Source organism: Podarcis erhardii (genome assembly GCF_964252035.2).
Source record: "Podarcis erhardii genome assembly, chromosome: 9".
Taxonomy (NCBI): domain Eukaryota; kingdom Metazoa; phylum Chordata; class Lepidosauria; order Squamata; family Lacertidae; genus Podarcis; species Podarcis erhardii.
The window spans coordinates 5,258,404-5,282,042 of NC_138512.1; the positions used below are offsets into that span (position 1 = coordinate 5,258,404).

General features: G+C 42.0%; 1 protein-coding gene across 2 annotated transcripts in view; it reads left to right on the forward strand.

Moving 5' to 3' along the window:
* CC2D2A (coiled-coil and C2 domain containing 2A) overlaps positions 1-23,639 on the forward strand; it is a 51,844-nt gene that overhangs the window by 11,844 nt on the left and 16,361 nt on the right. For both annotated transcript variants that reach the window (XM_081876191.1, XM_081876190.1), the window contains exons 9-24: positions 1,092-1,223; positions 2,150-2,359; positions 2,642-2,752; positions 4,554-4,690; positions 5,751-5,907; positions 7,495-7,745; positions 8,693-8,870; positions 10,265-10,421; positions 11,748-11,895; positions 13,346-13,484; positions 13,852-14,055; positions 14,778-14,870; positions 17,886-17,977; positions 19,331-19,498; positions 21,751-21,856; positions 22,606-22,715. In XM_081876191.1, the coding sequence (XP_081732317.1) occupies positions 1,092-1,223; positions 2,150-2,359; positions 2,642-2,752; positions 4,554-4,690; positions 5,751-5,907; positions 7,495-7,745; positions 8,693-8,870; positions 10,265-10,421; positions 11,748-11,895; positions 13,346-13,484; positions 13,852-14,055; positions 14,778-14,870; positions 17,886-17,977; positions 19,331-19,498; positions 21,751-21,856; positions 22,606-22,715 (2,393 nt within the window). The remainder of the gene's footprint in view (positions 1-1,091; positions 1,224-2,149; positions 2,360-2,641; positions 2,753-4,553; positions 4,691-5,750; positions 5,908-7,494; positions 7,746-8,692; positions 8,871-10,264; positions 10,422-11,747; positions 11,896-13,345; positions 13,485-13,851; positions 14,056-14,777; positions 14,871-17,885; positions 17,978-19,330; positions 19,499-21,750; positions 21,857-22,605; positions 22,716-23,639) is intronic.

Sequence of the window (23,639 nt, forward strand, 5' to 3'; positions counted from 1 at the left end):
CTGCAATCCAGCCTAAGGGCCCTTGAGGTTGATCCATGTGAGCTGTGTCCCTTTCATTTTAGCCTCCTTGACTTCAGGATTTCAAATGGCTGGATTTTCATTTTGTTTCCCTTTTAACAAAACTTCTGTTTCCTGGTAGTGGGAAAGGCTTTGTGTTTTGCAGGGTGAACTAAATATTCTTACAAATCTATTCAAGATTTCACGGTAGAATTATTTAAACAACATAAATGTGTGTGGCATAAGAGCTGAAAATCAGCTGCGTGTGTGTCTTAATTAATCGACAAAGTGAATGACAGGCAACTGGTTGTTTCCTTTCTGGTTTTCAGAATGCAGATACGGAACTGACAGAGCTGGTCAGAGCGTATTTTAAACATTTAGCTATCTTCAACCATGCAGTCTTATCTATTTATTTTTTAATAAAACAATGGACACGATCTGTCATTATATGGGCAGAGTTGTCAGTCAGTGCTATCTGAGCCGTGAGGAAAGTGCAGGCATAGAATTCAGCTAAGCGCAGGCATAGTGCCTCAAGTACTGTGTGCCAGACAAAAGAGCTATGGGGGGAATAGAACATTTGTTCCTTTAATGGCCTGTTGTGCTGTGTGTGTGGCAGTCCCTAAAGGAACAAAGCTCTGTGGGGTTTTTTGCGATCCCTGTGGGTGGGTGGTTATTCCTGCATGGAAGTGTGCCGTGCCCAATGTTGCATATCCCATTGCTTTAAAAGCACTTAATTCTGTTGATGGACGCATGAATCCTGGATGCACACACCTTGCAGGATCACGGCAACTATTTAACCTATTAAAAGCCTTTCCAAGCTACACAATATCTACAAAATCTGGACAGTGTGCAGAAATAACAGCAAAAAAGCTTTGAAATGGTTATCATAAAAACAGAGATTTAGTAATTTGTCTATGGGTCAGGGAAAGGCTGAATGAAAAGAGATGACTTTGCAAGATGTCTGAAGCAGCTGAGAGATGATGTTTGGCAGAGAGAAGGGAGTGGTGGAATGTAGGGTTAATGATGGAAAGTCACTGGACTTCCATTTATTGAAGATAGTTTTGAGCATTTTTATTGTCTTCTGTTGTTTGTAGGGGAAAAGGTGGTTTGGAGATGATGGCCAGATTCGGGCTTTGCCCAATCCAGTTAAACAGTCTCTTACTAGACCTCCAATATTCCCAGTCGAGGACGGGAAAGAACCAGAGATGGTGACATTTTATAAAAAGGTGAGTTTGTTACTACCTCTTACTGATCTGTCAGGGTAGTGTGGCCTACTGGATAAGAAGATTAAATTATTCTGGCTTAAAAGACTGGGCAGTTTTTTCAGCCTTGGAGCCAGCTATTTAAACAGACCCCAACCCCTCCTGTGCAATCGGTGTAGTTTCACATTCAAGCTTGTGGAACTGAAACGACTCTAGGCTCCATAGCAATGTATTGAAGTGTGTCTGGTTTGGCGCTGGCTCACACTGACTTCAGGAGCAGAAGCCAAAAAGGAGGCTAGGATTTGTATGCACAATTCACCTCACATGAAATATTTTGTGATCTGGAGCGTACATAAAGATTTCTGTACACCTTGTGCTTGCAGTCTGTCCGCCTTACTAATTTTGGGATTTTGTGGCAAATGAATTAGGTGTACGACCAGAGTTTCATGTTAAGTTTTGCATATGATAGGGTGGGTGAGGGAGACACATACCAGCCCTAGATTCATTTATTTCGCCCCTGCCTCCTTTCTTTGCGTGCTGACTTTGGTACTGCAGTCCTTGCCAGTTTAAACCAGTGTTTCCCATTTCATGCAATACAATAACTCTGGTTTAACATTGGTTTGCTAACAGGGAACTTATACCACGTTCCTGGTTAGTAAATTGTCATTAGAGTTCCTAATTTTGGACATAGTGGAGAACTCTGTTTCAAACAGTGTTGCAGTACTGAAGCCAGTGTATGAGGCGTGGGGAAGAGTGAGGCTCAATACTCATTTCCAGATTGGCAACCCATCGTTTAGCAAGCCAGGATCCTTACATCCAAAAGGGGCCAAGATGTGCATTTGTGGTTTGATGGCTCTGTTCTTTCCCGCTCTAATGTACACCTCAGAGAACTGTTTTTTGTTTTTTTTCAAACCTCTGCTTTGTGTTTGCATTTTTAATCTGCTTCCTAGGCCATAAAAATGAGGCTTGCTAATCAGTACATTGTCGGATCCGGGGACCCTCAGGGGCAGTTTCAGCTGGATGTCGATATTTCTGGATTAATATTCACTCACCACCCCTGCTTTAGCCGTGAGCATGTCTTAGCAGCTAAGCTGGCTCAGTTGTATGATCAGTATCTATCAAGGAGACAGAAAAATATTACCGAACTTCTTACAGATAAGGTAATGCCATAGTTTTTTGAAGCTTAACACTAAAATAGAAATCCTGGTGAAGCATTGCAAATATACCTTTCATAACATGTTTGATGAGGATATAGCAAGTGTCTAAAGATCCACTTTTATATACTTTATATGACAGAAAGAAGCTATCGCTCGCCTGTCACCAGTCTGTGAGTTCTGCCTAAGTGTAGAATCTTCTTTTCTCTGCCAGTATTTTAGGTTGAGTACAGTAGCACAATTACAATATATCAATTAAACTCCCCCCCCCACCGATTTATTTTTAAGCTGCGTGCTCTGAGAAATGCCTTGGAGAATATTTCAGATCCTGGCGAAGGTGGGATTCTTAATCCAGTAGCAAAACAAAGCAGAACTGAATACAAGATTGAAATAAGGCAAGTAGAGGACATTTTTGTGTTTACTGTGTCTTGTGCATGTGTAGAAAGGTTCTCCAACTTGACGTTTGAAGGCCTAGTTTCTGTGACATGATCAGCTCCCTGAACCACTGCTCTGGTTTGCTCATTACTTGCCCTATCCCGGACACTTGCCAAGCAGTCAGAAAAGAACAAATGGATGCCTTTTTTCTTGTCTTGCCCCCTCCCCCAAAGCTTTTTTTACAAAGATTGTCAAGCACACTGCCTCCAGCAGGCCTGACAACCTTTGTAGGAAGTTTTGAAAAAGGGTCCAATTCATTCCATTCTTGGTTGGTCCCTTTCCCCTCATACCTTTAGCTGGTGGTACAGGCGGCACTTGTCATGACTTTCCTTTCTTTCTGCCTGTGGGAAATGAAGATGCTGGGCAAGTCCGTTTGGACTTTTTCCTTCAAAAGGAACAAGAGCAAGAAAGGAAGTTGTGGTTCCTGTTGCTAAGGTCCAGCCCTGGCAGCTCCTCTATGTGAGAAAGTCCTTTCTGCTCATGCAAATCTGGATCAAAGTCTTAGTGTTCTGAGCCCCTCATTGGCATGACATCCATGGCATTGTTTCATAGCAGAAGGAGCCGGGTTGTATCCAACTAGGTCATACTCAGAGTAGACCCATTGAAATCAGTGGGCTTCAGTTAATCAACTGGAGTCCATGTATTTTAATGGGTCTACTCTGACTATTAGTTGGCTACAACCCATTGCTCTCAATGGCTTCATTCTGTTTGTGCCTCTATTCAGAAAATAGATAATTAAATATATGGATATAAATAAATTGACTTCGTGGTTTTTTTTAACTGACACAATAATACATACCTTCAGTAAGTATTGCTTCATAGGATCACTGTAATTGCTGTTTATGCATGCTGGCTATAATTCAGCCCATAGCCATGTGTATGAATTTTTGGCTTGCACATAATGGGACTTGCACATATTTGTGGGCTGGTTGGCAGCCACAACCATTGGCATGTTCCTGATGTGGTTTGTTTTAATGAACTCAATCTGAGCTGGAGATCTCTAGTCGGGGAAATGATAATTGGCTATTAAGAATCACATAATGCAGGTCCAAGGAGCTGCATCCAGTTATGGGATAGTGGGTTGAATTTGGACGAGGACTGGGAAGACCTAGATTAAAATCCCTATCAGTCAGGAAGCTCACTGGGCGATCTTTGAACAATCACTACCTCAGCCACATCAACCTTATAAGGTGGTTGTGTAAACAAAATAGATGGGGTAGAGGGAGAACCATGAGCAAACTGGAGCAGGAAATGTGGGATAAAAATACAATAAACAAACAATATAATAAAATAAATCTTTGTTTTAATGTTTTGTTTGGTCACATTTCTATTTGCTGTTTTGAGCACCTCCAGTGGAAAGGACAAATAAATACATTTATAATAAACTTTTAAGCGATGACCAAACTAGATGCATCACAGTGTACGTGAGTCCTAAAGGTTTTGGGTTTTGTTTATCTTTCATGCAGCCACAAGGACATTTTACTTGAGCAGTAGTAAGGGAGAAGTGATGCTATAATCATTTTCTCTCTTCGCTCTTTCGCCAGTAGCTTTACCCTAATAATAGAATTATAGAATTGCAGAGTTGGGAAGGGCCACCAGAATCATCTAGTCCAGCCCCCTGCAGTGCAGGAACCCTAAGGCTCAGTTGAACCCAGCGCATTGCGATCGGGAAAGTTAAATGTCAACACATCATTTGACTTTTAATGGTGCATGTATTCAGTGTGTGGCTCCCTCTAACGGCATGTGTGTTTGTGTGCACAGGCAGACACGACGACTTCGTGATGTTGAGCAAGAAAGAGATCGGACATTGCTTAAGGCCATTATCAAAGTTTGGAAAGAAATAAAATCCCTGCGTGATTTCCAGAAGTTCACTAACACACCCCTGAAGCTCTACCTAAGGAAGTATGTTTTTACAGGAACTTGGTTGTTCGTTGTAGCAGTAAGATAAGATTTAATGCTTCCATTTGGTGCTGATTCATTTCTAAGGTCTAATGTACTACCCTAGCCTACTCACGGAGTTGAATTTTCCTCCAGACCATAACATCAAAAATCCCAACAAACAGAAATCTAGCATGTCAATCAACCCAAAGACTTATTTCAGTTCATTTTTAAATCTTTGTATCCTACTTTCCCATTAATAGAAACACCCAATGTGCCCAACAAGAGTTTAAGGTATTCATTAAAAACAAGTACAGTAAATCAGTCGCAAAATAAAGTGTAACTCAGCAAAACCAACACAGCTGGTGACACTAACCCTGAAGAAAATTTTAACCCCACATCAAAAGCCCAAAGGAGCAAAGAAGGCAGGTGGAACGGTCAAAGTTGTCACTGTATTAGTGTTACAGGCTACCTCTCCAGTTAGTACTTTCAACGGTTGAGTTTTGTACCAGTTGAAGCATTTTTCAGAGGCAGCCCTAGACAGAGCATCTTGCTGACATTTAACCTAGAGGTTACCAAGGCCTCCATTAACTGTAGCCAGGCTCCTGCTCCCAAACTATGAACCTTCTTTTTCAGAAAAAAACATATACCTCATCCAAAATAGTCTAAACACCTAAATCTGGATCATTTTCACCCCCAAGCCACAAGTACTTCTATCTTGTATGGAGTAAGTTTTTGCTTGTAGCCCCATCCAACCCTTCATTGATTATCATAGAATCTTAGAGTTGGAAGGGACCAAGGGGACCAAGGGTCATCTAGTCCAACCCCTGCAATTCCAGGCACCAGTGTATTCTATTTAATTTGGACTAGAATCTGCTGGAAAGGAGATGGCATTGAGACATAAGGCTGAACTAACACCCCCCTCCCAACCTTCTCTTTCATGCCTGCAAGGAGGATTTCAGCTCCTTCCCCCCCCCCCTTCCATTTTTAGATTTACCGCAGCTTGTTGTGGTGTCAGAATTCTGAAGTGTGGATAATCTTAAATTAACCTTATAAGTAATAAATATATTGCTTACTGTTGAAGGGAAGATGTTGATCAAAGGTTGGATGAGAAGGCATATGAAGCAGAAATTCAGGCTGAAATATCTGAGTTAACAGAAGAACACATTGAAGAGTATGAAAAGAAAATGGAAGAATATAAAACTGAACTTCAAGAGTGGAAATCTTGGAAGAAGGCACAGGTTTGAGAGAGCATAATTGTGTATTGGAGCATGCATGGGACAGGCTCAAGACTAGTTATCTAAGCCCTTCCTTACTTCTTCCTTGCAAAATGGCATTTCTTAGATGAGATGCCATGGTGGTGTAGCAGGAGGTGAGAGGCCCATGAGGAGCTGGGGAATCTTTAAGGGCTGGGAAAACTGTGGTGTAGTGGTTAAGAGCAGTAGACTCGTAATCTGGTGAACCAGGTTCGATTCCCCGCTCCTCCGCATGCAGCTGCTGGGTGACCTTGGGCCAGTCACACTTCTCTGAAGTCTCTCAGCCCCACTCACCTCACAGAGTGTTTGTTGTGGGGGAGGAAGGGAAAGGAGAATGTGAGCCGCTTTGAGACTCCTTAGGGTAGTGATAAAGTGGGATATCAAATCCAAACTCTTCTTCTTCCCCCAAAATGGGAGGACAGCTTCACCCCCATATATATATATCTGTTATTGATAATATTTATAACTACCACAATATTTGTGCTATTTTATGATAAAATAAATCATTTGCATTCAGAAATTATGACCACAGCCAACTCAGTTTGTTTCTTTCATTTTCCAAACCTCTAGTCATCTGCACATTGCAGCCTTCCTGGGTGCCTGTGTTTCCTGAAAACTGCATGACTTTCCTCAGCTCAGCTTAGAGGAGACTGCCTCCTTTGTTCCTGACAGCTGTCTATCATTGCTTTAAAGTCTTTTTACTTTTGAAGAAATTGGTGTCATTGTTTTTTAGGGCGAAAAGAAGGGCTTTCCTTAAAATCAGCAACTGCACATATCTCAGGCCCTCAACAGTCATCCTTCCGGGCTTCCTTGTGTTTGAAATAAACCTTAGAGGAAGACATCATGATGCAACTGCTTCTGTGGAGCTTTTTCAGTTCAAAGGCAGCTGGGGAGGCTGGGGAGCAGTGGGAAAATGTTTAATGGGATTGCAGGGTGAGAGGTGTACTACTCATAGCTACCACACAGTGTTAAGTTAAATAAAGAGAAAGAGGCAGAAGAATGGAATCTTTCACAAGGAAGGAAAGTTTTGAGAAATGGAAGGACAAGTTTCAGTACAGCTTTAATTTTTGAACCTTTTTTGTCAGTTTTTGTACAAAGTTTTTCATTCTCGATAGATTATTTTTTAAAAATGGCTAATTGTTTAATTACTTTTTATCTCACTGCTTTATCTGTCTTTAAAAAAATGTTGTGCTGTGTTGTAAATTTATGTTTGGATTTATTGTCTTTAGCTTATAAGCTGCCCTGGATCTCAAAAACACACACCCCCACCCCCAAGGAGTGTGAGATAAAGTTTGTGAATTAAATGACATTGTGTAGATACATATCTGAGTAGCAGAAGATCAGATGGGGAGTAATAGGAAAAATCTGTCATAATAATAAGTTCTGCGTGAAACTAAGAAGCGACTGATGCTAGAAATAGCAAAACTTTCTTTTCTTAGATATTAGGCTCTTCTTTATTATCAGTTTGGTCACTTCAAAATTACAGTATCAGAAGTAACTAATCCAAAGATAGGTCCAGATTTTATTGACGCTCTCTGCTGAAGGGGGAAAATCTTTTTTTAACACACACAGAAAATCAGAAAGAAAAAGAAGAAGAAAACAAGCCCAAATGCAGAAGATGAAGCAGAAGCAGAAGAAGCACCCGAGTGTGTGGAAGGGGAACGTATGAAACCTGTTCCTCCTCCGCCCGTAGCTGACAGGTTGGAGGTGGAACAGGAGGTGAGAGAGAGAGCTGCTAAGATTAGAAGGAAACCAGGAGAATCCATTCTAATTCCTGAGTTGAGCTTGACGGGGAGCGTCACTCCAAACGAGCTTTGTCCTAGGTGAGCTTACACATGAACATTTTTATGAAGGTAAGGTGGAAATGTCTGTTCAGTTATTTAGCTCATGGTTCATACAGCCCTGCTTTAAAATGTTAATTTGCAACTCATTGAAGTCTTAAGTTACCCTTGCTCTACAAGAAGTCATTGGATGGTGTCCTGCAATGTTCTTCCGCCCCGAGGACCACATCAGATGGATGCCCCACCCATGCAGATAGCAGGTGCAAAGAGCTGGATCTGGATCAAGATTCTAGTGTTCAAGTGTGTGTGCAGGGGGGCTTTAACCTTTTGCCCTCCTTTGGTACCATTCAAGATTCGGCCTCCTACCCCTGGAATCTGCACTACCGAAAGCGATCCATTTGAAATTAAGGGGTGCAAGTTGGTCATGTTCATTGATTTCAGTAGGTCTGATCTGAGTAGAACTAGCATTGACAGTAAGAGCTGTTCGACAGTGGAATTTGCTGCCAAGGAGTGTGGTGGAGTCTCCTTCTTTGGAGGTCTTTAAGCAGAGGCTTGACAACCATATGTCAGGAGTGCTCTGATGGTGTTTCCTGCTTGGCAGGGGGTTGGACTCGATGGCCCTTGGGGTCTCTTCCAACTCTAGGATTCTATGGATGCAACCCATTTTTCTTTGGGCAATGCAAATTGCAATGCAAGGGGCCCCATTCTGGATCAGGACCACAGCAGGGAGGCAAAGGGTTAAAGCTGACCCGCACCTATACATGGACACCCAGTGGTCAGATAATCACTGACGAAGAAGGTGGGAAGGCAGCATCCTGCTAACCCACAGCGTGTGGAGGCAATCCTTGTTGGGAGCTCTGTCATACTCTATAAATAACAAGTTCTGCGTGTTTCAAGTAATAAAAGTCCTGTCAAGCACCCCAAAAATGAAAGACAACTTTCTGGTGAATATGCACATTTGAAGGTGATCTTTTAAAACTTGTTTCCAGGGCTGAAGTTTCAAGACGCGAAGATGTAAAGAAACGTTCTCTGTTCCTAAAAGTCCTTTTCAATTCAAAAGAGGTGTCAAGAACAGTGTCCCGGCAGATGAGCTCAGACTTTAGAGTTCATTTTGGGCAGATTTTCAATTTGCAAATATTCAACTGGCCAGAGAGTTTGAAGCTGCAGGTATGTTGCATATTGGTTTTATATATATATATATATATGTATATGTATATGTATATGTATATGTATATGTATATGTATATGTATATGTATATGTATATGTATATGTATATGTATATGTATATGTATATATTACTGTACATAGACATACATACTGAGGTCCTGTGCATTATTTATTTTATATTCCTACAAAGTAAAAAGCAACAACTTCATAATAATTAGTTCACAGGTTCACAGAGTAATTTAAACAAAACCTTATTGAAATATTCAATAAACCAATTAAAGGTAATAAACAACATAAGCAGTGCAGTAAGCAATTAAAATAGCCCTTAGAACTGCAAAGTAAAAACTTCAGTTCCAGTTTTATGAAGAGTTGTAATGAGGACCTGGCTATGCACAGCTCCATCTCAAAGGAATAGTCACTTGGGCCCAGGATTGTTGTTTTTTTGTCTTTATTTTGGTTTTTCCCAAGGAGTTGTCTGGACTGTACCACTTCAGACAACAAGTGGCGGACTTGATTATTCCCCACCAAAAGTCCATTTACATAGAGAGTTAAGACATCAGAGAAAAGATTTTTTCCCCCTGCATTGCAGGGAGTTGGACTAGATGACCCTCGCTACAATTCTACAGTTCTGTTATTTTAGCCTAGCACCTGCACCTTCTGGCAGTTCCCTCACTGCGAGAAGTGAGGCTACAGGGAACCAGGCAGAGGGTCTTCTCAGCAATGGCGCCTGCCCTGTGGAACGCCCTCCCATCAGGTGTCAAGGAAATAAACCACTATCTGACTTTTAGAAGACATCTGACAGCAACCCTGTATCGGGAAATGTTTAATGTTTTACCATTTTTTATGTGCTATAAGCCGCCCAGTATGGCTGGGGTTTAAACAGTAAAATCATTTTCACTTCAGGGTATCCGAAGAAGTGTGCATACACACGAAAGCTTATACCAAGAACAAACTTAGTTGGTCTCTAAGGTGCTACTGGACAATTTTTAAATATATTTTGACTGCGTCAGACCAACACGGCTACCTACCAGAATCTAGTAAAATCATTATTATTATTTGGCTTAGCGTGTTATCAAAAACTGGTCTCATGGTTAACATCTCTCCAGACAAACCACAGGCTGCAGCCAGTGTATCTCCTTTTGTTCACAGCTTGTGGTTCATCTGGGATAGCTCAGCCATGAGCCTGGGTTTGGGTGACACCCTAAGCCAAACCCCAGCTGAGCCCCACATGCTGTAGCATTGGCAAAAACCAAGTGCCCCAGTGCCCACCATCTCCTTCCTGGAAGGCCTCGTGTTTTCTCATTTGTGGTAAGCCATAGCATGGCTGTGATTATGTGCAAATGAGGGCATAGTGTCTGGAAATGAAAATGGTGTTCTTCTCTTGGCCACACAGGTCTATGAAACGGTTGGGCTCGGCAGCACTAACCTGTTGGTGGAAGTGTTCATACCAGTCCCTGAGACTACGGTTCTTACTGGGAGAGCTCCTGTGGAAGAGATGGAATTCAGCAGTGACCAGCGTGTGCAACTGGACCATGAAGGCGTGGGAAGTGGTACAGAGTTGTCTTTTAAGTCCAAAGATTTAGAAGTTGCTCACATGCTTGTTGCAGACCCTGTGCTGGGACATAGTGGGTTGTTTGCTGCACCTGGGTTCAAGTCCCCAAAGGTCTCTGGATGCCTATGAGTTAATCTTGATCTTTCAGCCTAAAAGGCCTAGGGGGGGATCATATTTATATAGCAACCTGAGCGCCTCGTATGATGATAAATGTAGTTAAAGAAAAGGCATTTATTACCTTATCTCTTTTTATTCCTCCCCCCCCCCCCCGCCCCCCGGAACCCTGGATAGTAAGTGTGTGTCCTTGTTCCCCCACCACCACCCATTTTATTTTCACAAACAAGTTCTGCAGTGCAGATTTGGCTAAGAGATGGTGACGTGCCCAAGGTTACCCAGTGAGCATTATAGTTGAATGGGAGATGAGGACTGAAATCCAAGTCTGCCTGGTCCACATCCAGCACACTATTCGCTATACTGACACTCTAATTGAGTCGAACAGCTCAATACGTACTGCCTTTACTTCTTTATTGGGCTGTAAAAGTCTTATTTTACGATTGTTGGTACAAGCCAGCCAAGAGCTGCATGTGTTCCATATTACACTCATGATTAATTATTTTGATTTTTCTGCGGGATTAAAATGTAGGAAAACACTTCAGGTTTCTTTCGATAAATACTCCCTAGCTTTCTTTTTCCTGTTTCTTTTATGATTATAAGCATTTATAAGGAACCTTCGCTTTGTTTTTTTATTTATTGATTGATTACTTACTAAGTAGATACTTTGACTAGGTGTATTTCCTAGAGTTTGTGTTTCTAATCTGTTCAGGATGTCCTGAAATTTTGGAGAGCTCATGACCCTCAGCCTATAGGACCCATTTGGGGAATTTTCATGTCTAAATTTGACATGGTGTCCAATGCCATTCTGGAGGGCAGGAGTGGAGAGGGGTGGTAGGCTAAATCTTTAGGACACTCCCCACTCCAGCCTTGGTGGCCTCTGTGACATATAGGTGGGGTTGCCCTGCTATTGTTGTGACCCTGATGTCTAGAGATCCATTCACTCAGGAAGTGTGATCTGGGCCACTGACTGTCTAGCATGTCCCTGGCATGTAACAGTTTAACAAACTGGTTTTGACGAAATCACCATTTGGTGAGTTTGGACAAAGCAACAAATTTGCTGCTAACCAAGAATGGAAATGTTAAATCTTCTTTCTGTGCTTGTGAAAAGGGGGTGGAGCTTGAGATTTCTGACCACTCATGCGTGTAACAACAAGCCACATTTTTGTTTGCTACATCTGATCACGCTAACGTGTTTGGTCTCTCATTGCAGGTGTGCCATTTTCATTTGAAGCCGATGGCAGTAATAAAATTATTTTAATGACCTCAGGCAAAGTGTCCTGCAGTGTTTCCTGGGCAGTTGGAGAAAACGGGATACCCTTAATCCCACCAGCATCACAGAAGAACGCTGGAATCTCAAGGTAAATGAACTTCAGCAAGCATTTCAGAAACATTTTTAGTATATGCAGTTAGATAAATCATTCTATGGGCAAGCAGTTTCATTTTAATATCTGTTTGGTCAGCAACATAAAGTAATAGAAACCCGTCTGCTCACTGCCTATAAAAGGCATTTTATTTATTATGCATGATTGCTAATTCTAGTTGTACTCAGAGTAGGCCTGTTGAAATCTATGTACTGATGTACATTGATTTCAGTGGGTCTTCTCTGAACATGACTAGCATGATAGACCACTATTCATCAAGAGAGCTCAAGGCGCATGTCAGGCCTGGTCGTTGTCCTCTTCAGATCACCACACAAATGCTTCTTGTTCTTTTATAACTTTTTATTGCGTATTAACAAAACAATCTTATAAACGGTTCTTAAATATTATTCCTCAGAGTCTGCTTCTCCTTGACCAGCCACTCTCAAAATGGCGAACGCGCCCTTCCCTTTGTTTTCCTGCTCTTTTTTCTAACCTCCTGGCTAGAGCTGGCCTGTATCTCCCCTCCTCCGAATCTGAGCTAGAACTGAACCCTTGCCTTTCCTGGGAACAGCCGGTCCCTCCCTGTTGTTCCTCTTGCTCCCTTCTATCAGATTCACTGCTCTCCTTCCCCCCTTGGGGAATGCTTTCTCGCTCTGAGAAACTGGAAACTTCTAACTCTTCCCTGACAGCGCAGCACATGGGTTTCTAGGCTGTCTCCATCTAAGCACGGACCAGACGCAGATGTAAATTTCAGCAGATTTCCGGTATCATATCCCTTAAGACCAAGCCTTTCCCCTAGATATAGTTTGCTGGTGTTCTGCAAAGCTCAAGGTCTGTCCGTTTGTATCCCTTATGTTAATAATATAAGAGTTTTGCTGAAATTACAAAAAGTTAGGTACCTTTTTGCGTTTTGTGGAGAACTACACAAAACCGTATTATTTTTCTTTACCTCAGATGAAGGGTGTTATATAAATATAATTAATAAGAATAATAATTAACCCAATTAGGGAGTAGGGGGCGTATGCCGCCTCTTTTTTCACTGCCCCCCAAGAGTTGTAGGTTGAACTTGTGTAGTGGAGAGTCCCTGTAGTTGCCTCGTCTCTCTGTAAACTTAAAACTTGCCCTTTATTTATGCCCCAGTGCGCAGGGACTCCTTAGGAGACAAATCAATACAGAAAAACTTCTTGGAGTTCTAGGACATTTTAGTTGCTGCTGTTGTTTAAGTTAAGCAATTAGGAATACTGAGAAGTGAGTTTCAAAATGTACCCTTTGGTGTACAAATAAGAAGGCAAATGAACTAAGTTTCCAAAGTACAGAAACCCATACCCAATAGAACCATGGATTGTAGGACAAGTGTCACTTATCTGGTCCCAGAAAGAATAGGCAGATTTCTTTAAACTTTGTGTTTGTTTGTTTTAAAAAATATTACTAAATGTTGTCATTTCAGTGCTTTGAAGAATATTGATGCCATTGCATCAATTGGCACATCGGGGTTGACTGACATGAAGAAACTTGCCAAGTGGGTAGCAGAGGCAAAGCTCGATCCAAACGACCCAAGCAATGCTGCTCTGATGCAACTCATAAAGGTAAGAATGGCTCCGTGAAACATGGTGCTGAAACCTTGGATTTGCAATCCCAGCTCCCTCTGCCTCCGGAGTTTCATAGAGAATTTCCTGCCCAGTGCTGAGAGAGCTATGCCGTATTTCTGCATATGGTTGAATAGTCACAGATTGCCACGTTGGGTTCTTGGTCTGCAACTAATTTTTGCAGAGGGGGTGGGCCAGAATGTTGCTCCCCTATGTCCTCAATATCTCTCTTCCATCTGGGTTGGCAAGGAGGTAGAAGCTGGGCCGCCTCCAGGAGGAACTGTGTGCCGATTCCCAGTGCAGGGGGTGGGTTAGAAGCCACCTAAATTTGCAACACCTTTCCATAAACTTCACATTTATTGTTTAGGTTGCTACAAGCGGCGATGCTTCCGTTCCTGATTTCTTCAGGCTGGAGCAGCTGCAGCAAGAATTTAATTTTGTTTCTGATGAGGAGTTTGACAGATCTAAAAGATTCCGGCTTCTCCAGCTCAGAAATAGCGAGGTGGCTGAGTTTCGAAGTTATAAGTGCGTCCCATTGTTGGAAAGAGAAATCAGCGAAAGAATCTTCCAGGTCAGACGTCACCTAAAATGGTTGGGATTCAGTTCATCATCTTTTGGATGAAGTATCCTCCTCTTAAATAGATTCACTGCTGCAGTCTGTAAAAAACCCAGTGAACCTCGTTTTAGAGAGTGTTCAGAGCAGTTCTTCCCAAACTTTGTTTAGACCACTGCCCCACTGGATCCATAAACTCATTCCCAATGTTCCCTTACCCCGTCCTATAAAAAGCAGCATTTAGTATAGTGGTTTGCACAACCCAGTAAGGAAGATAACAGCACAGTAAAATTCAAAACAGTTAACAATTAATTGCACATTTATTAATTGCACATTTTCAAAATCCAGTCAAAATTATTACATTAAATTAGATTAATTCCGCTGGGGGCAGGACCACCCACCTTGGGAACCACTGGTTTACAGGATGGTGGTAGTATAATACATTTGAAGCAGAAAAGTCCAGGACTACATTTTTTAAAAAAAAAAACTTCTGACTATTTACTTGGATCGCTAAAATTCTAGTTTCTTACTCATCTTTATCACTTGACCACCCTTTCATTAGTTTGCATGCATTTCTTGGCGGGTGTTTAGGGCTCCCTCCTCCTCCCCAAAAAGTGGGATTTTCTGTTTGTACCTCAGGGTCCCTTTTAAATCCCTTTGAAGCCCCTTCTCTGCCTGACAGCACCAGAAGTGATGTAGAACATTTAAAGAGCTCGTGGTTGTTGGCATTTTCATTTTAGGAGTACGAGAAAAGATTGCGTGAGAGGGATGTCGTTGATACTAAAGACCATCTGGATGCGCACAGAGCATTAGTTGCAAAGTACCTCCAAAAGGTAGGAGGCAAAATAGAGTCTTTCTTTTTATTATGCACAATTGTTCATTTTGGCAAGAACTGTGCTGGAGTGTGTGTATTGAAGTCTTCAGCGGCCACCCTCTGTGGCTTCTGCACTCTGGTTCCTTCGATGCAAAGGGCCAAATTAGATGTTAATCAGGAGACGTGAATACCTTGACGGGACTTGCATACGCTCCCTCAGCTGTGACATCTCCAGTTTGGTTCAGCAAGTTCCTTTTGGGTATCCTGACATTGTGGAACATTGCAAAGCTGCCAATCCAAAAGGATGAATTAAGAGATAACACCTGTGCGTCCAATGAGCTGTATAAATCAAATGCTGAATACAGAGACAGTTATTAGTTTCGCAGTTATTAGTTTCTGCTTTGTGGTCTTGTTCCTTCAAATACAATACAATGGTACCTTGGGTTGAGTACTTAATTCGTTCCGGAGGTCTGTACTTAACCTGAAACTGTTCTTAACCTGAAGCACCACTTTAGCTAATGGGGCCTCCTGCTGCTGCCGCGCTGCTGGAGCACGATTTCTGTTCTCATCCTGAAGCAAAGTTCTTAACCCGAGGTACTATTTCTGGGTTAGCGGAGTCTGTAACCTGAAGCGTATATAACCCGAGGTACTACTGTAATCTCCCAATGGTATGTGTTTTTAGTTCTTTGGGGTGTTTTTCCCCATGAAAATGTTTACTGGGGGCTGTAGTCAGGAGCAGAAGTAATAGCCAAGGCCTTCAAAGCAGGTTAATTTCTTCCACCAGAATGGCTAATTTTATCTGGCTGTTGCTGATTATGCTTGGGGGGCGGGGGGCTGTTAGGCTGCTCCTGTTCAGTTATCTTGTTTGTAGGCACATACAGTTTGTAGGCACATCCATCTATCATGGATGCTTTACAGTGGTACCTCGGGTTACATACGCTTCAGGTTACATATGCTTCAGGTTACAGACTCTGCTAACCCAGAAATAGTACCTCGGGTTAAGAACTTTGCTTCAGGATGAGAACAGAAATCGTGCTCCATCGGCGCAGTGGCAGCAGGAGGCTCCATTAGCTAAAGTGGTGCTTCAGGTTAAGAACAGTTTCAGGTTAAGAACAGAGCTCCGGAACGAATTAAGTACTTAACACGAGGTACCACTGTACTCTGTTTATAAAAACGATTGTGTACTGTCCTGCGTGTCCTGTGGGTTGTTAGGCAGCCTAAGAGTATTTATATAGATAAATGAACCCCCTAATTGGGTGTTTTCAAACAGTGCTTAGGTTGGGTGGGGAGCAATCTTATGTGAAGATCTGCCAGGTTGAGTGGTTTAGGACGCATTGTATCTCCAGCTCAGCCAAGCTTAGCTGGCGTTTAGTCCTCAGCCCGGTCTTCTACCTCAGTGTAACTTGCTTATCCTGGCTGAGCTATGGCAAGTATAAGTCCCCCAAAGGGGGCATTCCGAGGATGTGGTGGTGGGACCAAAGAGATGAGAGTTAGGCTGGATCCTAGGCCTCTTCAGCTTGGTCATATGACCTGGCAACCTAGCATAAGATACTATTTTAAAGACCAATTTCCCCATCTTTCATTGCTTAGGCAGAGCAGGCTCAGTACTGAACAGAGCTTGCCTCTAGTGTAACTTTAAAGGTAAAGGACCCCTGACAGTTAAGTCCAGTCACGAACGACTCTGGGGTTGCGGTGCTCATCTCTCTTTACTGGCCGAGGAATCCGGCGTTTGTACGCAGACAGTTTTTCCGGGTCACGTGGCCAGCATGACTAAGCCGCTTCTGGGAAAACCAGAACAGCGCACGGTAATGCCATTTAAAATGAGAGGCACAAATACAAGATGGGTGACACCTGGCTTGAGAGCAGTACATGTGAAAAGGATCTAGGAGTCTTGGTTGACCACAAACTTGACATGAGCCAACAGTGTGATGCGGCAGCTAAAAAAGCCAATGCAATTCTGGGCTACATCAATAGGAGTATAGCATCTAGATCAAGGGAAGTAATAGTGCCACTGTATTCTGCTCTGGTCAGACCTCACCTGGAGTACTGTGTCCAGTTCTGGGCACCACAGTTCAAGAAGGACACTGACAAACTGGAACGTGTCCAGAGGAGGGCAACCAAAATGGTCAAAGGCCTGGAAACGATGCCTTATGAGGAACGGCTAAGGGAGCTGGGCATGTTTAGCCTGGAGAAGAGGAGGTTAAGGGGTGATATGATAGCCATGTTCAAATATATAAAAGGATGTCACATAGAGGAGGGAGAAAGGTTGTTTTCTGCTGCTCCAGAGAAGCGGACACGGAGCAATGGATCCAAACTACAAGAAAGAAGATTCCACCTAAACATTAGGAAGAACTTCCTGACAGTAAGAGCTGTTCGACAGTGGAATTTGCTGCCAAGGAGTGTGGTGGAGTCTCCTTCTTTGGAGGTCTTTAAGCAGAGGCTTAACAACCATATGTCAGGAGAACAGTGCACGGTAATGCCATTTACCTTCCCGCTGGAGCAGTACCTATTTATCTGCTTGCCCTTTGACGTGCTTTTGAACGTCTAGGTTGGTAGGAGCTCACCCCGTCGTGGGGATTTGAACTGCCAACCTTCCAATCGGCAAGCCCTAGGCTTTAGACCACATCGCCACCTGCGTCCCTTCACCATCTTAAATTACACCAACCTGCCTTACGCTCGCTTCTTGTGCATAGGAATCCATCCTTTGTCATGGCCAATGGCTAGTACAATGAAGTTATTTGATTTGGATTGGATTGCATCCTTGGTTTCAACTTAGCCTAACGATTGCTGAGGAAAAAGTAGTGAATAAAATACATAAAAGTGTGTTTACAAAGTGAAAATAGGTGAAACTACACAGCCCACTAAGAAGTCAGCTCTTAGCATATGCTTTGAGATTGTAAAATAATTGGTTATGTAAGTACATGCTGTAATCTTTGACCTGCCTTGTTGAGAAGTAAATGAAGATCCCTAGAAATGCTACTCCAATGTCTTTTAAGTGATTTCAGATTCAAAGTAAGTTTTGTTTTCTTTTCAGGTTAGGGAATCGGTCATTAACCGATTTCTGATCGCAAGGCATCATTTTCTCCTTTCCGATCTGGTCAATGAAGATGAGATCCCTACTCTTGGGTAAGGAAGAAAATAGAAAGTTAGATCAGAACCATAATAATGAGCTTCAAGTCAAACACATTTCTGTTTTATTAAGTTCTTGATTTGTATTTTTGCCAAGCTCTCTTTTCCTTTTTGTCGTTTTAAAGTGGAAGATTTCTGCAAGGTGTCACAAACATCTCTGCAAGCAAATGATATCTGACTTTTACACAAATGTGTATGCTTTTGAAATAACATAGGGGCCAAATGCAGCCCTCAAGGCTTCTCTGCCTGGCCCTCAGGACTGCCTTCATCCCACACCCTTCCCTGCCACTGCTTTTTGCCCTCCTCAAGTGCTTTTGCCTGGCTGAGATGTGGCCTTGAACTGTGAGAATGCCCTCCTGCTTGCAGGAACCTGTGAGCTTTCCTTTGCGGGGTTGGAATGTCACCTGCTTGCAAAGCTACAATAATTGCGCCAACCCCGTTTTTTCAGCCACCCCTAGCATGCAGCCAGTGCTCTGTGACTTTGGCCTAGGCTTGAGTTGTCCTTAAGAATCTCAGCGCAAGAAAAGGGAGTGGGGAGTTTCATGTGTTTTGCAATGTTTCAGGAATGACCTCAGCCAGACTTTGGCTGAAATACAGCAGTGTTTTAGAGCATTATGCCGCTGCCTTGAGCTAGTGAGGAGCTTACTAAGACTTGCATAGTTTTATTTATACGTTTAACTGGTCATCCATGCATGCTTAGGTAATTATCATTCCATACATGCAGATGTGACAGAAAACACCTGTCAGGCTGTATTTCATGCTACAGAAAAAGGCAACATTAGGCCACATTCCCCTCCCCCCTTCCCCCAAGTGGCTTGTAAGGAGAGCAGCTGAGATTTCACACATACACTTTCATTTACATGGGAATTTGACTATGATTCTTATTTGTTATTTCTGGGAAGTTTTCAGATAACTCGTCTGTTGTATGCATGCATTTGTTTTTGCTTGGGATTCTCTAGAGTTTGTAACATACAAATCCACATAACTGTGTTTTATTCTTGGTTTTTCTTTTTGTCCTGCTTTGCCTTCTGTTAAGTTCTGATGGCCCAGGGTATGTCATTATGCATCTGTTAATTTCTGCTTCTCTGTTGGTGGTTGCCTTTGCTATGATACATGCATCCAAACAGGCATGTTTTGTAGAGTACTATCATTGCTTATATGCCATATGTATCATACGGTGTAAGCTCTTATTTATACCTTCCCATATCTATTTCCTGTCTGTTTCTCCTTTACTTTTTATGTCAAATAACATTGATAATTACCTTTTTAATACAAAGTATTTTATCATTTATTATAATAACAGAAAAAGTTACATGTGCAAATCTATTTAACTCTGCTTTTTATAATTAGCATTTTGGGACTCAGCCTGTTTAAATTGGCGGAGACAAAAAGACCCTTAAAACCAAGACGAAAAGAGAGGAAAAAAGTAACTGTGCAAAATCTCTCAGATGGTGACATAAAGCTCTTGGTGAACATCATTAGAGCTTATGAGATTCCCATTAGAAAGCCTGTTGGGAGGTATGGAACTTTCTTTCCATTTTTCTTCACACACAAATTGTCTTTCCTGAGAAACATGTATGCTGTCTTTAGAAGGCTGATCAAGGTCTTCATTTTCTGAGGATCCTTTGAGTAGATCACTTAGTCGATTGATTTTGCTGCTGGTTTTTTTTTTTTGTTGTTGTTTTTGCACTGATTTATTTGTCTTTGTTTATCTTAAGTGTTTTCAGCACTATCTTTTGTATACTGTTTTGATGTTTTTATCAAAAAGGTATAAATTATTTATCCATCTCTATCTTAGTGTAAATAAAGTACAAATCCCTTGGGGCTTCTATCTCTAAACTCTAACCCACACCAACCTCATAACATGTGAAGATAAAAATGGAACAGTTTCTTGTACTCTGAGCTTCTTGGTAGGGTCCAAACAATTCTGACCCCCTCAAAAAAAAAAAAAAATCCAAGTCATTTTGTTTCTGGCTATTTGCTCAAACTGACTCTTCTTCATCCAAAAATGCAGTAGCCCTAGGACTGCAGAAGCAAAGGGAAGGCACACGTTGGCATCTGCCACTAGCCAAAGCACCAAGGGGCACTAGGAGACTGCAGCCCCTGCCTGCTAGGAAGAGTCAGTGTGCAGCAGCTCTGAAAAAGGCAAATGACACACTAGGGTGGTCAGTAGGACAAGGATTAAAAAGAAAACTGATGACATAACACCACTATACAAACCAATGGTGCAATCACACCTGAAATAATGTGTACCCTTCTGGTCAACTCACCTCAAAAAGATATTGTGGGTGCATCAGTATCATATTGGAGCATCCAGCCTATTTTGGACTGAATACACCTTAAATTCAATGTTTTCTAAAATTATTTCCCTTCACAGAGTGTATATTTTGGGTGCATGAATCACAGGTTCTTTTCCTGGCAGAGAGTTGAGTGTGCTACACCTTTCTCAGTCCCCCGTTTCCATATGCTCTGTGCTCACTTACCCACTCTGAAAGATGGAGATGGGCATGGAAGAGACTTGATCTGGATTGTGGCTATTCCTTCAAATAAGATCCTTAGTCTTTAGTGCTGCAAAGTCTTATTTATGAGAGGTGCATTTGCAACAAACTAGCTCCTGTTGCTCTGTCCCTGCTCCTGCCAACCTAGCAGTTCGAAAGCACGTCAAAGTGCAAGTAGATAAATAGGTACCGTTCCGGTGAGAAGGTAAATGGCGTTTCCGTGCACTGCTCTGGTTCGCCAGAAGCGGCTTCGTCCTGCTGGCCACATGACCCGGAAGCTGTACGCCGGCTCCCTCGGCCAATAAAGCGAGATGAGCGCCGCAACCCCAGAGTCGTCCACGACTGGACCTAATGGTCAGGGGTCCCTTTACCTTTACCTTTACCTTTACCCTTTATATAAACAGTGTAACTAAATAAAATTAAATAAAAGCAGAGCGTGATCACTTAGCCTGGAATAACTGGCATGATGGATCCAGATAAGATAATGATTAGGACAGATGTTCCTTTTACTCAGGGTCCCCTTGACACACACTGTGGAGCTCTCACTACATTGTTGAGTCTCCATGTCTAATGGCCTTTTCCCAGTCCACACTTTGGCCTTCGACTTCTATCCACACTGACATCCTTTGTCCAGAACTGGCAGATCCAGACCATTGGCAACCAGGGTCTTTTCCTCCTAAGGAGCGGCAGATGGAGTACCTGTCTCTTAGAGCTGCTGGTTTCTGTAGCTTCCATCCTGATTTTAGTGTGGTTGCACCATAAGGTGAGATTTGTGATCTGCCCATTTTGGTTAAAGGATCTACTCATGCTTCTGAAACATTCTTGACAACTCTTGTATTGCTTACCTTGGCAATGTTATTATAGGAAGAGCATAATTCAATAGCATACATTTCCTTATATTGTTTGAATAGTAAGAAAAAGTGAAGACATCAAAAGCTATACAACATGCTAATTTTAATACTTACATATTATTGTTAGCAAGCCTAACAATACATTTATTATATTTATATAAAAGTGTATTACAACTTCAGGCAGCCTCATTTTGATTGGAATTATATTACATCTGTAAGTAATGTTTTTAAAAAATCCCAGGGAAAAACATTGCAGCAGAAAAACATCTGCCCTGCAAAGCTTTCTTACAAAGGTAGTGAATTTTTTATATATATATAATTTTTTTGCAGAATTATATTTTATTCAGTTTTCAGTGTACCTGTATTTTTTCATGGTCTTCTTGGAAATTCACTGTGATTTAAAAAACTTCTTCCTCTCTAGCAAGCTTCAGCAGCCATCTAAATCATCATGGTCCTTCAATGAGATGTTTGCTGCTTCTGCCTCCCCACAGAGCCCAACCCACAGCGTAGACTGGGCCTTTAATCAGGTAACACCAAGCACCAACCAGAAACAAGTTTGGAAACTGCTATATCAGATCTGACTATTAGTATAGAAAAAACCCCAGAACATTTATTTTAGAAATATATTTCATGAGTTTGCAGCTATTTTAAAAAAAAAAATATCATAGAAAACTGGGGTTTGTTGTCTCCTGTTTCCTTATAACTCCTCAAGGTAATTCAGTTTGGTTCCAGATCTTCTTATACTAATCTAAAAGTAATGGAATATTTATCCTTTTCTGGAAAGCATAATGCATACACTTTAGCAATAATCAGATGATTGGTAACCAATCCAAGTCTATCTTTTAAGACAGCGTAACAAAATTATGGTGAGGTCCTTAGGGTTGATGGGTCAAATTATTTCCAGTTTTTGAAAGTTTTCCATATGTTTGTTCTTAAGCACATTCTTTCCCATTTATTTCCATTATAGCCTCTCTTGACTGGCACTTTTTTCTAGAGCCATGGTCACTGTTGCGTCCGATGTAGTTTTGTTATGCAGGCAATTACAATATATAACTTGATAAAACAACTATTTATCAATAATTGTTCATTGTACCTCTGTAGCAATGTATTAATAATAGTTATTACATCAATAATAAAATAATTTAAAAGGCCCCTTGAGAGTAAAAGGTGTGTCGTGGCTTACATGTTGGAAAGTTAATACTTGCCATTAAATAATTTGCAAGCATCCTTCTGCACACTTTGGGAAAACGTGAGTGCTTTGTCTGTTTCATTGTAGGTCTTAGTCCGACCTTTTGTAGAAGTTTCTTTTCAGCGAACGGTTTGCCGAACAACCACTGCTGAAGGACCAAACCCAAACTGGAATGAGGAGCTTGAACTTCCATTTAGGTGTGAATGCATCTTCTGAAATGTTTAATTCTCTGCCTCGTGGTATGACAAATGATAGCCTAGCGTGAATGTTTAAGGACTCCTCGCTCTCTCCATATAACCTAAATACAGTGGTGCCCCGCAAGACGAACGCCTCACAAGATGGAAAACCCGCTAGACGAAAGGGTTTTCCGTTTTGGAGGCGCTTCGCAAAACGAATTTCCTATGGGCTTGCTTCACAAGACGAAAATGTCTTGCGAGTTCCTGCGGGGTTTTTCCCCTTTTCCCCCCCTTTTCCTAAGCCCTAAGCCGCTTATCAGCTGATCCGCTAAAAGCCGCTAAACCGCTAATAGCGCTAATCCGCTAAGCTGTCAATGGGCTTGCTTCGCAAGACGAAAAAACCGCTATACGAAGAGCCTCACGGAACGGATTAATTTTGTCTTGCGAGGCACCACTGTAGCTAGCTTTTGACTTCTGAATTCAGGAACACTGTTGAGGCGGCAGGGTCAAGCCTTTTTCTGATATTGGTGTCCCCAGTGTTTAGTGGTGCTTGAGTCCAGCTTTCTCGCTGCCGCCACCATCATGAGCTCTCTGTTTGCACTTGCTTTGCTTTCTCTTATTAAAACAGATGGCTTCCATTGGCTTGTCAGAGAGAAAGAAAAGATGTGTAGTTGAGATGGGCAGTCAATAGAATTGCCCCTTCTCCAGGCTCTGCTAATCCCAGTTTCAAGAGAAATGCATTGGGTGGCCTCTACTCCATCTCATAAGCATTTCCGATAGCAATTCCATCAACTGCTTTCCATAGAAGTTAGTGAGATGCGCTGATGTACCTGAAGGAAGAGCTCTGGCAAATGGAGTTTGCTCACCACTGCTCCTTCTTGGTCTACAACCTAGCACTGATTATCAATGTGCCCGATATTTGAGCAACATGAAACATTCCTTGAT